This window comes from Lachnellula hyalina, assembly GCF_007821495.1.
Source record: "Lachnellula hyalina strain CBS 185.66 chromosome Unknown contig00251, whole genome shotgun sequence".
In the NCBI taxonomy this organism is placed as follows: Eukaryota; Fungi; Ascomycota; class Leotiomycetes; order Helotiales; family Lachnaceae; genus Lachnellula; species Lachnellula hyalina.
The window spans coordinates 3,776-18,540 of record NW_022157365.1 but is presented as its reverse complement, the minus strand read 5'-3'; the positions used below and the strand labels follow the sequence as shown (position 1 = coordinate 18,540).

General features: G+C 46.9%; 3 protein-coding genes across 3 annotated transcripts; all 3 read left to right on the top strand.

Moving 5' to 3' along the window:
- Positions 1–216: 216 nt before the first annotated feature.
- prlG_5 (MFS transporter) lies at positions 217–2,126 on the top strand (the record flags this gene model as incomplete). The annotated part of the gene is made up of 3 exons (XM_031153909.1): positions 217–459; positions 609–1,022; positions 1,110–2,126. Coding segments are annotated over 3 exons (1,674 nt in total), but the record flags the coding sequence as incomplete, so codon positions are not given.
- A 3,218-nt stretch (positions 2,127–5,344) lies between these two features.
- pht2 (Phthalate 4,5-dioxygenase oxygenase reductase subunit) lies at positions 5,345–7,009 on the top strand (the record flags this gene model as incomplete). Its single annotated transcript, XM_031153908.1, has 2 exons — positions 5,345–6,953; positions 7,002–7,009. The coding sequence occupies 2 exons, from the start codon at positions 5,345–5,347 to the stop codon at positions 7,007–7,009; spliced, it is 1,617 nt and encodes a 538-aa protein (XP_031001371.1).
- A 5,509-nt stretch (positions 7,010–12,518) lies between these two features.
- Anapc10 (Anaphase-promoting complex subunit) lies at positions 12,519–13,836 on the top strand (the record flags this gene model as incomplete). Its single annotated transcript, XM_031153907.1, has 3 exons — positions 12,519–12,879; positions 12,970–13,291; positions 13,359–13,836. 3 exons carry the CDS (start codon positions 12,519–12,521, stop codon positions 13,834–13,836), a joined length of 1,161 nt encoding a protein of 386 aa, XP_031001372.1.
- Positions 13,837–14,765: the final 929 nt, after the last annotated feature.

Below are 14,765 nucleotides of genomic sequence, written 5' to 3'. Positions count from 1 at the left end.
GCAATCAATTACGCCTTGGCGCAGGCCCCGACTCCTTTCCCCAGTGCTGTCATATCATTAACCCTAACCCTCCTTTCACACATTCCCTATTCTCTGTCTTTCTCGTTTTTGTCGTCTTTCAGTGTCAATGGCAGAAATAACAACCAACTCAACATCATAACCCTTCATGAGAATGGCCGACTCCCGTGACGTTGAATCCCGGTTGGCTCGTGAGTTATTTCCGCGCCGAGATGTCGCTATTCTTTCACCGGCTTACAAGATGCAGATTCTCACAACAGGCTGAGCCGAATCGTTTCCGGCATTGATGAATCGGATGCAGAACAACGATACAATGTGGAAGCAGCCGACAATAAGATAACTTCGTTGCCAAATTCGAGCGCCACAAGTGTAGCCTCAACCCAGAGGAAGGTTATTTCCTGGGAGAGAAATGACTCAGAAAATCCATACAATTGGTCATCCGTACGTTACTGCCCATTTTGTTGCTCTATTTGGAAGACCCATTGAACTGTTACCATTATGGGCCTTAAAGATACTTCAGTGAACGCCAGCTCGTTTCCCCCACGGAATCGTTTGCTCAAGAGACAATTGCTGATATTTCCATCTCGTAGAGAAAAAAGGCGTGGATAGTATCAATAGGAATGTTTGTGGTTGTGAACAGCACCATGGGGTCTTCACTTCCCTCCAATGCAATCCCGTTCATCAGCGCGGACTTCCACATCACATCGTCATATTCTCAAGTTCTACCGATTTCTATGTACTTGATTGGCTATGTCCTTGGTCCATTACTTTTCGGTCCACTATCAGAGACGTTCGGGCGAAGAGCAATCATGACTTCTACATTCCTCGCCTACACAATCTTTACAATGGCTTGCGCTCTGTCTCCAAATTGGGCAGCGCTGTTGATATTTAGGCTACTAACCGGAGTCAATGCCAGTAGCCCAATATCGGTTGTTGGCGGGGTGTATGCAGACATCTATGAGGATCCTGTAACTAGAGGAAGGGCAATGGCAGTTTTCATGTCGGTTAGTTCGATCCCCACCCATTCCTCCTACACCCAGCCGCGTTCTCATTGCCTGCCACTATCTATATACAAGCTCTGACATTTTCAGGGAACATGTCTTGGTCCTCTCATTGCCCCAATCATATCCGGCTTCATATCACCCGTTAAAGGCTGGCGCTGGACTTTCTGGATTGGTCTCATGGTCGCGGGCGCCACGCTGCCTGCTCTTGCAACTCTTCCAGAGACCTTTGGCCCAACCCTCCTCGCTAAGCGCGCTGCCAAACTTCGCAAAAGCACAAATAACCCCAACATCTTCGCGCCTATCGAGCTCGAGAAGAAAGGTTGGAAGCAGATGGCTACTGTCACGCTCACTCGCCCCCTTCGAATGATATGCTTTGAACTCATTGTTCTAGCCACATGTCTATATCTCAGTCTGGCATACGGCATATTTTACCTCTTCTTCGAGGCGTACCCCATCATTTTCCGAGGCATCTACGGACAATCATCCGGCGTCTCAGGCCTGATGTTCCTCCCCATCGGTGGGGGCAGCGTGCTGGCAGTCATTCTGTTCCTATGGTATGATGGCTTTTTGCGGAATGCGCAGAAGCAGAACAGGGCATGGACGCGAAAAGAAGAGGCCCGGCGATTGCCTCTAGCATGTGTAGGTGGACCTCTCTACGTCGTGTCGCTTTTTTGGCTCGGTTGGACTGCGAGATCAGAAGTCCCGTTCTACGTTCCGATGCTGGCAGGCATCCCGTTTGGAATGGGCTTCGTGCTCATCTTCATGGCGCTCCTGAATTACCTCACAGACGCGTATGAGATTTTCGCGGCCTCGTCCATGGCTGCTTCGTCTTGTTGTCGCAGTCTCGCTGGTGCGGTATTGCCGTTTGCTGCGACGCCCATGTTTGCAAGACTCGGTGTGGCTTGGGCATGTAGTCTACTTGGGTTTTTGAGTTTGGGCATGTGTGTCATCCCTTTCATGTTCCTGTGGAAGGGCGATGTGATAAGGGAAGGGAGTAAGTTTTGTAACTTTCTGAAAGAGAAGAAACAGAAAGAGCTAGAGGAACTGGAAAGGGAAGCGCGGGGTATCGAGGGACTGGGGTTTAATGATGCTCCTGGGGAAAAGGCGTAAGTGCCAAACATTGCATCTAAAAGGTCTTCTAGAGCGAGCTGCAACCCTTCAACAAATCAATTAGAAAATTTGAGTAAAGTTTGTTCTTCCAAAACTTGATGCGAGTTATCTTCTATATAATAATTAAACATAGAATATAGGTCAAGTTTTTAATAATTTCTAAAGACAGGCATATTTAAGCTACTAGTACAGCCGTTTCGTTCTGATTTCCTATGGATTTTCTGTGTCTTTTGGTATTTTTGTTCCCCCGTTCCCCACGTAGCGATTTAACCCTGCGAGGTCTAGGCTCTCGGGAGGCGGTGCAGTGTAGTAATGAAGCTTAAAATGAGGCTGCAGGGTAGGTGCTGTTCAAGCTCTTGAAACGAGTACATGTATCATCCGCTATATTACTTCCTCCTTACTCAGCCCCAAACGAATACTGTGGTGGGGCTGACATCGCCCGAAAATCACGTGAATTAGTCTGCAGTTATGCTGCGACCACTTATAAATAGGGGTTTCTTCTATATCTTAGAATGGCATCCGTTTCTATATACTTACTTAATACACTATAGTTTATATTCTTAACGGATTAATAATAATAATTACTTAGTTATATCCTAGCCTACAGCTCGCGGTTATTCCCTCCATAATACCTCTTGTATCGAGGCATCTTTTATTATTTGTGTGTTCCTCAGAGATAATTTGTGTGCAGCCTGCATCTCAGAGACAGAAAATGTAGCGGTCGCCTGCAGATTAATGTTTTATGCATGTTTGAAGCCGCGGCCACGGATCGGAGTTCCAAATCCTTCCAATCTTTCTTTCAAATGACTTCCGATATCCAATAATTCTTTCTATCCGGATTCTACCCACTTTTCTTGTCAGCATTCCCGCCTCAACAATATAAAATGTGTCTCGATAGCAGTTATACTCAATGTTCAAGCCTCATTGGCACTTTTCTTAGTAGCGTATGCTGCTTCTCTGCCGACAGTTGCATACCCATTTCCAACGGCACCGAGACCACAGGCGTCATTTGCTGTGAAGATCCCCAAGGCTGTGCAACATTCGCCCCGATTTCATGTGATCTCCAGCTTCAGAACATTACAGCACATCCTCAAGCTACTGTTAAGACTATAGACTTTTCACCGCTTGAATCGTGCAATGGGAAATGCTGTCCACATGGATACAGCTGCAATGGGACTACATGTCTACACGATGACGAGAATTCTTTGGTGGCGTTATCCTCTGCACTTACGCCCTCATCAGTGTTTGAGGCCCCTGCTCTGTCCACTGCTTTTGCTTCATCCGCGACCGCACTCACCATTTATACTTCACCAACAAGTACTCTCATTTCCTCCATAATTACTCCATCAACAGACCTTCCATCCTCCCAGCTTCCAACTTCCGTCATGCAAGTGTTTAGTACCGAGACCGAAAGGCCTCCAGCAGCAACAAGTCTAGTTACCGAACCCAACACTCCTCTTCCAACCACCACACCGTCATCGGCGTCCGATGCTCAAGCAACCCAAGACAAGACATATAAGAAGCTGATAGTCCCAATATCAGTAGTGGCTGTGGTCGCCTGGGTACTCCTCGTCTTCGCGGCCTGGAAAATCCTAAAGAGGAGGAAAAGAGCGTCGTGCGAAAAGAAGAACCAGCAAAGCATATCTGAGTTGCCTAGCGTGCATTTGAAAGGTTCCAAGAAAAGTTCTTTTAGATTCGAACTCCCAGGTAAAAACAGTTATTCATATTCTAAGCTCGATTTTCTTGCGGATTAGATTATGGAAAGTTTCATTCTTGGTTCTAAGAGTTACCAACTTTTATTCTCCGACATCCTGTTGAAAAATGGGCTCGTTATCAATGGGAATATCAGACTAATGATGTTTAGCCATGCCGAGGCTTTGGGAGTTACCAACTACGCGTCCACCAGTTGAGCTGCCAGCTACTCCTGTCAGGATGATTTCCGTAAGGTCATAATAGGCTTACGTACGTTAAAGAACATTCGAGCGGATATTTTATTCAGAGCACAACCTAAACAGAACATCGACTGCTGCCGCGAGCCGATGAATATGAACGACTTATTGCGAAACTGGTCCCAAATTTTGTTAGATGGCGCATGTCTGGTTCTGGGTCAAGTTCCAGCCCATTATCTCCAATCTTGGATCACCTCTATGACCTCAAACGAGTCCTGTTCGATAAGTACAAATACCTTACTGGTAATTTCCACCTGCCAATTGCTAGCTATCAGCATAAGACGCGAAACTTTTGACACACTTGATGATTGCAGACATATATATCCTTGTTGCACTACTTTTCCTAGCAAGCCATGTATCTTGGGAACGATTAGGGCGCAGGAGCAATTCAAGCTTAGTAGGGAAGCTCTTCGACAAGGGGTTGGATAAATGGCGCAGCTGAGATACAAGATGGCGGCACTTTCAACGAAGGAAATGCAACGATCTGCACCTTGCGCAGCGCATTGATTTCTGGGAATATCAACTGGAGCTAACCTCTCATCTCTTCTGTAAAACTCTTTATGACAGCTTCGCATCCCAAGCTTTGACTGTCCGTGGCTAAGTCTAAAGTAACTTACTAGTCTAATTGTACTCATATTAGTTTGACAATGGATATTTAATTCGCTTGTGGAACAGCTTCGCTTGTACCCCGTCGGCTAATCTGAAAAGGGGGGAAGGTTGGCGTAAAGGTTGGCATCTGGTGGACGAGTGGAATCTTGGTTTTCTTATATAAATATACTACACAGCACTGGAAATAATTTGGAAGATATTCAGGCAACAGTGCGGTGCTGGCAGAGATACTGACCCGTGTAGGACAGAGATCCCGTGACCTTGACATGAAGCCCACTTTTGGTTGTCAGAGTCTGATCTTGCACATTAAGAGATCATTCCCATTCAAAGATAAGCTATTCTATCGAATTGAAGATGTTGAATATACCTCTAATCATGTTTGGAATAGACCAACGCAATCGCATACATTCTGACGTAGTTCTGAGGCTCGTTCTCTAGCCTGTTGCTGCCTACCCCTCTGAATTCTCGGAGAACGCCACCTTCCGTCGAACCCGTCGATAGCTTCGAAATATATCCATTAATACTCGAGAGTTTAAATCCTTCCAAGCCCGTTTGTGGTGGGAATGAGAAAGTCATAAGCTGAACCACAAATCAACTCTCCGCAGCAGCAATCGGCTGTTTTCTAGTTTGACGGCTTTCAAGGGCATCTCCAACATGGGCTCTATCACCGACCACGTCAGTCTAAATACTCTTCCACGGCACATCGATACCATACAGCAAGTCCGAACCGGAAAATTAAAGCCCGCGTTTGGAGAAAGCTCCGGGATCTTCAAAAGCCCGCAATCAGAGCCCATCAAAGTATACTTCCAACGCTGCGGGGACGATGAACGTGCGTGGGAAGGTCACGCGGGTCCCGATAACGCGCTTCATCATTATGATTCGCAGCATTACAAGTTATGGAGACAGGAGCTCCCAGACCGTGCGCATCTGTTCGAGGTGGGTGCCTTTGGAGAGAATATTGTCAGTGGGAATATGACGGAAGAGACTGTGTGCGTGGGGGATATCTTAAGTTTTGGAGCGCAGGTCGTGGTTCAGGTCAGCAAGCCGAGACCCCCTTGTTATAAATTGAACCATCGGTTTGAAGTCAAGGATATGAGTTTGAGGAGCCAAAATGCGAAGCGGACGGGGTGGTACTACAGGGTGTTGAAAGAAGGATTGATTCAGGCTGGAGATGAAATTGTTCTGCTGGAGCGAAAACACCCCCTGTGGACTATTGCAAAGGTGCAGAATAAATTGTACAGGGAGATCAAGGATGAGGTTGCCATGAAGGACCTAGCATATCTACCGGAACTGAGCGATGAGATTCGTAACATATTCCTCAACCGATTGACGAAGAAACTCTTTATAGATGACAAGCAGAGGCTTCAGGGCGGGGACGGAATGGTGCTCAAGTGGACTCGATACCGGCTTGTCAGCAAGATGAGAGAGACTCCCAGGATACATTCTTTCATCTTCGAAGCTGTGACTGTAATCAAACAGCCCGCGAAGGTAGAGCCTGGATCACACATCCGAGTGAAGCTCGGAAAGGATGACAAGCTGGTTCGGGCATATTCTGTCGTGGATGGAGATGCGAATCGATTTGAACTTGGCGTTGCGCTCGATAGTGAAGAATCTCGAGGAGGGTCAAAATACCTCCATGAAGCTGTCAAGCCGGGAGATATTCTTTCCTTCAGCGATATGAAGTCGGACTTTCCTGTGCAGGAAAGTGCAGACTGCCATATTCTCATAGCGGGTGGGATTGGCATCACTGCGTTTATAGCTTCTGTGCGGCACCTCCAGGAGCAAGGCTCGCCGTTTCATTTATATTATGCTGTTCGCTCAGCTGAAGATGTGGCATTTAGTCGTTTCATACAGACACTCGGTGAAAATTGCACAGTTCTGGATGGATCGAGAGGCCAGCGATTGGACATCCCTAGTATTCTTGAAAAGCAAAACGACCGGACTCATGTCTATGTTTGTGGGCCTGATCGTCTCATGTCCGCCGTCACCGCGGCGACCAAAGACGCCGAATTCCCACTATCCAACATCCATTCCGAGGCGTTCGTGGTCGAAACATCTGGCGATCCATTCTCGGTTGAGCTAGGCAAATCTGGAGGCACTTTGGATGTCAGAGCGGAAGACTCGCTTTTGGATGTGCTGCGAGAAGCTGGGTTTGATATTCCTAGTACATGTGAAGTCGGCAATTGCGGATCTTGTAAGGTGGAGGTGTGTAGTGGGAAAGTCGAGCACAGAGGGACTGGATTATCACAGGATGAAAAGAAGGGTGCGCTACTTAGTTGCGTGTCGAGAGGAGTAGGTAGGATCACTTTAGATTTGTAAGAATGGGTGTGGAAATGCATATTTATCATACGTTTTAGTTCAGAGGAAGTATGGCACGGAGTTGGGATATCTGGGGCTAAGTGTTTTGGGTTCGATTCTCCTTCATACTGTGACGATCGACATTCACATAGCAATTCACCAAAATCATCCACGCTAGTTGGTCTTGCTGTTCTACATAGAGGTACCTTACCTCTGGCAGTCCCCGCTTAAGTAGGTTTCCTCTCTCATACACAACACTCCTCACATAACCATTGTACCACCAACACAAGTCTTGACTTATTCTCACCATGAAGACTACACTCACACTCCTCGTCATGGGGGTAGCCCTCCTCTCTGGCTCCATGGCCGAGAAGGTCTATCCTGCCTTTGTCTGTCCCGAAACAGGAAACAACATCGGAGGCTGTTGCAAGGAGTTCACATCTGGCGGCATCGGAGCAGGATGTATGTTGCCCCTAACTACCCCAATCCAAGTAAAGCTGAGAAGGGTTCAAGGTCAGCGTGCACACAGCACTATCCAGGGCAACGAGGAGGGATTCACTTGCGGCAATTGGGAGATTGATGCTGGACATCCTGCATGTTGCACCGTTTCCACGGATCAGATTGTGAGTCTTTTGATAGACAGCATTATTTCAGACTCTTCTAATCACTTGGCAAAAATAGGTGCCCCCTGAGATATTAGATTGCGTGGCAAGTCCAAAGACGACGTAGTAAGATGTGGAGAGAGAGGCAGGGGAGAGTCGTTTCTGAAAGGACGGGGAGCTGAACGCGATGAGTTCTGGCATGATGAAGGAATTCAGCTGAGGTTTCTCATCGGAAAGCTACCAAAAGTTCACTTGCAATTGTCATTATCAGAGCCTTTGTTTGATGAGTTTAAGAGCAGCTAGTCTTCTTCTGCACCCTCCACCTCAAACTAAAACTGCAAATTCCCAAATGTTTGAAATTCCATTATCTATCCCACCAAACCTTCCAGCTTGACGTGGTAGACACGAAAGGTATTACAGTCTGTTGACGTTTGAGCCAGAATAACTGCTCATTCTAACTTACACTTCAAGACGTACTTCCGATGTAGGCTTTGGGATCAAACACGAAAGTTTGCATTTTCGCCAATCGCTTGGATTGGAAGCTTTACTTGCTATTTGTTATTTGAGGTTCTACCTATTCACCCTTACCGCCGTGGCTCCTTCTATCTTTGCCTCAGCAGACCTTGAGACCGGACAATCCCCGCTGCCATCTCGACGGAAAACAATAACAATAACATATTAACATCGATATCACGTCCACACCACGTCGCATCAACACCACATCCACCACAACACAACCCGACTCTTCGGTATCCATCATCCTTCGAGCACCATGGCAGACCCACAGCTCCCCGGCTTCCAGTTCCAGGTCCAGCCCAGTATGGGTGCATACAAGTTTGTCGAGTGCTTCATGATCATCAGAGAACAACTCGGCCCCCACGAAGCGCAACCCGATATATACAGCGCGGTGATCCGTCTGGTACTAAGGGAAAGCTCCAGAGAGAGGCAACAATCCTACCGAAACTTGACCATGCTCGGGCTTTCTATCAGAAAGTTTCAGAGATCAGAAACATCTCCCCCTTATTCTTCTTCCTTTTGTCTTCCTTCCCGACCACGGGAGTGCACAGTGCACTCTGCATTCTCCCCCAATACCGTCACCATGTCCCACATCGAATCGCTCTTCAGGACGGAAGCTAGCTACGATCCTGCCTACAATACCTTCCTCGACTGTTTTCCCTGCAGCGCTTATACCAACGAAAGAGACGTCCGCCGGTGGCTCCGGAGCTGGTTTGGGGTCTCTGATATGTTCGATTCCGATATGGGGTTGTATGTATATATGAGCAGGATCAAGCTCACGGGTCGGTGGATACAAAAGATGCGCAAGAGAGATCTGATCTGGTACTTGGCTAAATGTAATAGGTACGCTGAAGAACCGGCGCCTTGCAAATGTACCCAGGTAGAGGAGTATATTATGTGCTGATATAAGCTAACGGGTGACAATAACAGAATGGGGAGCGGCCAGCTATACGATCTAGACCTCCTTCAACAGTTCGGCGCATATGTCTGGAGGGCGAAGATGGTGTATGAAGTCAAGAAGGGGTTGAGGGATCTGGACGGAAAAGTAGTAGTAGGCGCCGAGGAACAAATGGATGCGAATGTGAAAAGTTTGGAGCGGGAGTGTGTAGAGTGGTTGCCACCTTTTATAGAAAATTATTGATCAATCAAGTCAGCGAATTACATACAGGTAGTTAATAAACCAGCTTACTGATCAATTCCCATAACTTTGTGAGTAAACCAGCTAATTAACCAATGCTTCTTTACTTGCCAATTAAGTTTTTAACTACACTAAATCCGAGAGGGCTACCGCTAATAGGAGTGAGGTTTGCTCTATCAAAATATGGGTTGACGGAATAGCAGTAGCAAAGTAGAAAAAGGACGCCAAAAAGTCCGAATAGCATCACTTAGAATCTGAAAGTATTGGCGAGCAAAAAAGAATTAACTAATTAGCTAATTTATTTACAAAGTCACAAAAATTGAGCAGTTCGCTGGTGTTTAGTCAATCCTAGAGCTGGTGACTAAATCGGAGCAGAACCCGCGTTGAAAAAGCAGCTGCATACCCAGGTCCTGTTGCAACTACGCCAGGGCAGTCGAACACACTCTCAGACATAAATGTAGGTTTAGATGTCTGTCACTGAGTGGAACAAAAAAAGGACACAACGATATGCAGAAAGTATGGTGTTGAGGGCTGCATGTCTTTCGCTCCTTCCCTGTTATAACTTACTTGGGGCCTACTTTACTCCTGCCCCCCAACACACTGCCGAACAACTATACACATTGTTGTTCCCTATTCTCCATACTGCATCTTAAATCCCATCCACAGTTCAGAGTCCTGTCGTCGGCCTTTAGGAGTAGAAGAGCTCCTCGATATACTTAGTCCCTCGCAATGAACTCTCCGCATCACAACAGCGGGTGGCTACAACCAAGAGAGCAATACGAATCCGACTCCACCCCAAGCCGGACTCCAAGCCCAACGAAACCCCCCTCTCCAGTATCGAGCCCAGATCGAGTCGGAGAGCATTTTTCCAGCCTTATTACAGACATTGGAGATCAATTTCAGGCTACGGCCAACGACACCGTTGATCCGATTTTAACGAGTGTGGGTGGTTTGAACTTGGGTCGCTCTAAAACACCTCGGAACATAGATCGACACCCCAATACCGGTCAGGGTAGCACAAGCGGAGGTGGGCAGAACATGGGAATTCTTGAGGTCCCTTTGCTGCTGCCACCAATAATAAGAAGCAAAGAACCTATGTCGCCGCTTGCCTCGGTCCCGTTCAAAAGAAACACAAGAGCAGAAAACAAGAAATCGGCATCACCATCAATTGCCGTGTTGCTAATTTCGGATGATGAATCTGACGATTGGTCAACTGCGGGTTTGAAGTCTTCGGATGGGGATGCTGAAGATTGGATTCTATTGAACACCGGGGTGCGGGAAGGCACGGAAGAAGTCCCGTTCGGACACTTACTGGACGTAGCCGATGACACCCTACGTTCAACGAGCGAACCGGTAGACACTCTACCAGTCTCACCAACGCCAGAGGGGTCGAAGTTGAAGAAAAGACAAAGAGCCAACAGCGCAATGGAGACGGGCCCAAATAAGAAGGTCAAAGGCATAGCAGGCCCTTCCAGGTTTACTACGCGGCGACGTTCACCACGACATTTACAATCCCAATCCGCACCTTCGACTCCAACCAAGCCGTCAAAGCGCCGCCGTGGGAGTTCTGATGATGATAAGTCGAAGTCGGAGATGGAAGGAAAGCAAGCCAGGTCTGCGGCGAAGCGACGTAAACCAGAGTTGTAGTCTGAAGGATTGAAGACTGAAAGACGTTACGGCGGGAGAAAAGCAGAGGCAGAAATGAAGAGTGGCATAACAATTGAGGAGCATTTCTCCTTGTAAATTGGGCTCCAGCTGGAGAAAAGCGCTTGCTGGTTATTCAGGGGGAGAAGATTATGTTTAGCGAAGTAGAATAGGCTGTCTTGAGACTTGAAGCAAGCGAATAGATCGGCGTTATGATAACCCGTGGACTCTTTCTTTCTTGACGCTGAATAGGAAAAACCAGCACGGATTTTTGACCCACGACCTCTGGCACGTTATAAATTGGTGCCGCTTTTCAATTCACCTGAAGCTTCTCAATATAACAGACACATTTTGTCGCAAGGCCGTAGAACACCTCAGTAGTTAACTCCATTTTAACCCATCAATCCGTGTCCTGTAACTCCATGCCATGTATCCGCACAACCACACTTTATCTAGCATGCCCAGCAGTCGCTTCTCGATTCCTAGCCTCCGACGGCTCTTCCGTAACTCCGACCCTTTCAGGCATCTTCACACCCTCTCTTTCCTCATAACATGGCAAGCCTATCCTCCAATTCCGCTCTTCTGTTTCCCTGAGCTTGAGATACTCTTGATATAATTCTGATTGGCGGTTGTGGAGATCTTTGACTGATTGGCGGCGTAGACGCCATCTGAACGGGGAAGAGGTGTTAGTGGTGTGGAGAAGGGGGACGGGTAAGCAAGGAGGTGATCAATGAAGGGAAAAACTCACTGATTGATACCCATGATGGGTAGGAAGTTGAAGTGGATAATAAGAAAAGGTTTTGGTTCTCCGTTGGATATAACAACAGCGATGAAACGTGATATATGCTAAGTTGAAGTAAATTGTTTCGTCGAAACGTGGACTAAGAGATGTAATGTGGGGAAAACGTGACACCAAGGATTCTTGATTGAAAGTAGGACGTTTGACACAATATGTTTCTTGAAGAGTTACGAAAATACATGTTGAAGGGTAAAACTACCTCTTATATGGTTTCGGGGAGCTCGGGCTCGGGACACGTATAAGTATATAACGTCACAATCTATCATCGAATGTTATTCTTATTCTGGATAGCTCCGATTGATATTCGCGGCAATAGACCTACCCGTGCGGGCCGATGGGCGTTTGGAATCGAGAGGCTAGGGCATTGTAAGATTCTGGGGAACGGCTGTCCAATGATATGTCGTGGGGAGATTCCCGATGATGTAGATCGCGTGCTGAGGAGTCTATTTAGTGTTGTTAGGCAAAAGTTACTTCGTACAATACTCGGTACGTAGTGGTGGGGCGGTGAAATTTGGAATCGAACGGCTGGTGCGGTTTGAGAAGAATTAGTCAAGTAGTGGTGACTAGGTGTTGGATCTAGAACTGCAGAGTGAAAATAGTTTGTTGTGGTGAGGTGAGGGTGAGGAGAGAAATATGTGGATGTATAATTGAAAAGTAAGCTAAGGAAGGATGAGGTCAGAACTACCTGGAGAATACGATACGGAATGTACCCGAGTACTGTACTTGCACGTGATCGGATCCCAAGTCTTCTTTGTCGTCGCGTCTCCCTGAAAACACCATGCCCACGCCCAAGTACAGGCACTTGTACGCAATATTGCAATCGTTAGAAACATGACACCCACTCCGCACGCGAACTCTCCACATCACCACCCATCGCATTCGAATCTGCGTCTAAGCAGAACTCGCAGACCACGCACTGCCAATCCCTACGACGCTTCCAACCATGCCACTCCTCCACAGCAACTGCTAATGCCCGTAACTCCACTTGTGGACGAGACTACAGATCAAGCCGACCTCGATGCCGGGAATATTGATATTGATATTGGTATTGACGATGAAGACGACAGCGATGGGGAAGGCGCAGAACACGACGGAGATATAGAGTTTCGCGAGGATGATGATGATGTGGAAGCCGAGGATGATGATGAGCAGGAGGACGAGGATGTGGAGGAGGAAGGAGAAATCGAAGAAGGTTCGTGCAGTTCGATTTTGCAGCTCTGGATATGGAATCTACATCTACATCAACATCCTACACTATGAAATACACGCCCTTCAATACTAGGAATGCCTCCTTTCCGTATTTTTAACCTGGGTGGCCCGCCCGTTACCCCAGTGGATCACAGACCTGTTCGGGTTCGACCATACCCATACCCCCTCCCTATTAGAGTGGCAAATCAGGAGGAGTGGATGCGGAGAGTCATAGCGTTGCAGTATGCTAATCGTTTCCGCCGTCCAACAGTGCCTATGGAGGTCGAGACACCTTTCAACCCGGCAGCATTGGGACTGAAGGAGATTGGGAACCTGGCAAGTTGGACGGTCAGCAGTTGTAAGCCGGGCAGTGGTGTTGAAGCATTGCGAGATGATGATACAAACCTCTTTTGGCAGTGAGCTATGCTATGCTTGTTTTTGTTGGATGGGCATTATGCTAATGATACACTCCCTCGCCTTCAGATCAGACGGTCCTCAACCACATCACCTAAACATACATTTCTCCCGCCTCGTCTCCATCCTCTCAGTCCGCATCTTCCTCGACTTCCGCGCCGATGAATCTTACACACCTACACGAATAACCTTGCTTGCAGGCACAGGCTACCATGACCTTATCCCATTTTCCGCCCTTGAATTCGAAAAGCCAATAGGCTGGATTGACGTGCCCTTGGACCACGTCGGAGGCGGCGAAGATGGCAAGACATTGAGGGCATTCTTGGTCCAAGTCAAAATTGTCGAGAACCATCAGAATGGAAAGGATACACATGTACGAGGACTGAAAGTCTATGCTCGCGATGATCGGGCAAGAGGTAGCTTGGGAATCCTGCCAGATGGCGAGAGAAGAAAGAGCAGGGCTGTGGTACTGAAAGGAGAGTCCCCGAATACAGAGAGAGTATGGCTTGTAGAACCGGACTGGATGGGTGAGCCTGAGCTACGGTGATTTGTATTTTCTGGGCGGGAAATGGTGTTAGGAGTTAAGATACCCATGGAGGATTGAGAAAAAATGAGGCCATTATCGCAGATCCTTCGAATATTCGACACAATTCCCTTGCACATCTGTCATTTTTACGTTTCTCAGTCATTTGGGGTCTGCAAAGCTGTAGTCAGCTATTTTCTTAAATCGATCCTACGGAGTTTCGAACATCACTTTCTGTACAACACTTTCTGTTTCAACTACAACAGACTTATAAGATTAGCTGTTTTTTGTCTTGTTCTTTTACATTTAGCAAATGTTAATGATCGCAGATTGTGTTGACAGATTTTGCATACATCCATAACGTCCTAATGATGTAGCCCATTGACCTTACTTATGAGATCGCCCGGGTGCACTTATTCAATCCTAGTGGAATCTTTAGAGAACGGTACTCGCTTTTTTAAGTCTAACAGTGGAAACTGTTTTTACTCCACAATTCTATACTCTGCGCCACTGAGAGAGTCTCTATCTGACGAAATACAAGGCTCTCTCACTTTAAGATTACTTTAACTATCATCTTCCTTGCTGTTCTGCGGATTTACACTAGGGACTGCACCTGTATTTTTACATGAACATATTAATTTTGACCCAAGTACTAGGACGAGACTTTGTATTATATTTATCTGACTTTTGCTGGATATGTGGATTTCGTCTCTGAACCATAGATCGACATAATCTAACCATTCTAGTCGCCAATTCAAATTGTCACTAAAGGTCCCCAACGGCTCTTCCAGTATGCCAGTCGCTCTTACTCATGAATAAAGCTGTGGGTAAGTATTCAAGTTAGCGAAACATGATTATAAATGACAAGAGTCAAAGTAAGGTAGATGAACATGCGCAAATAGGAAAGTACCAACCTAAAGCCAACATGCCGAGGTTATCAACATTGTTATTGA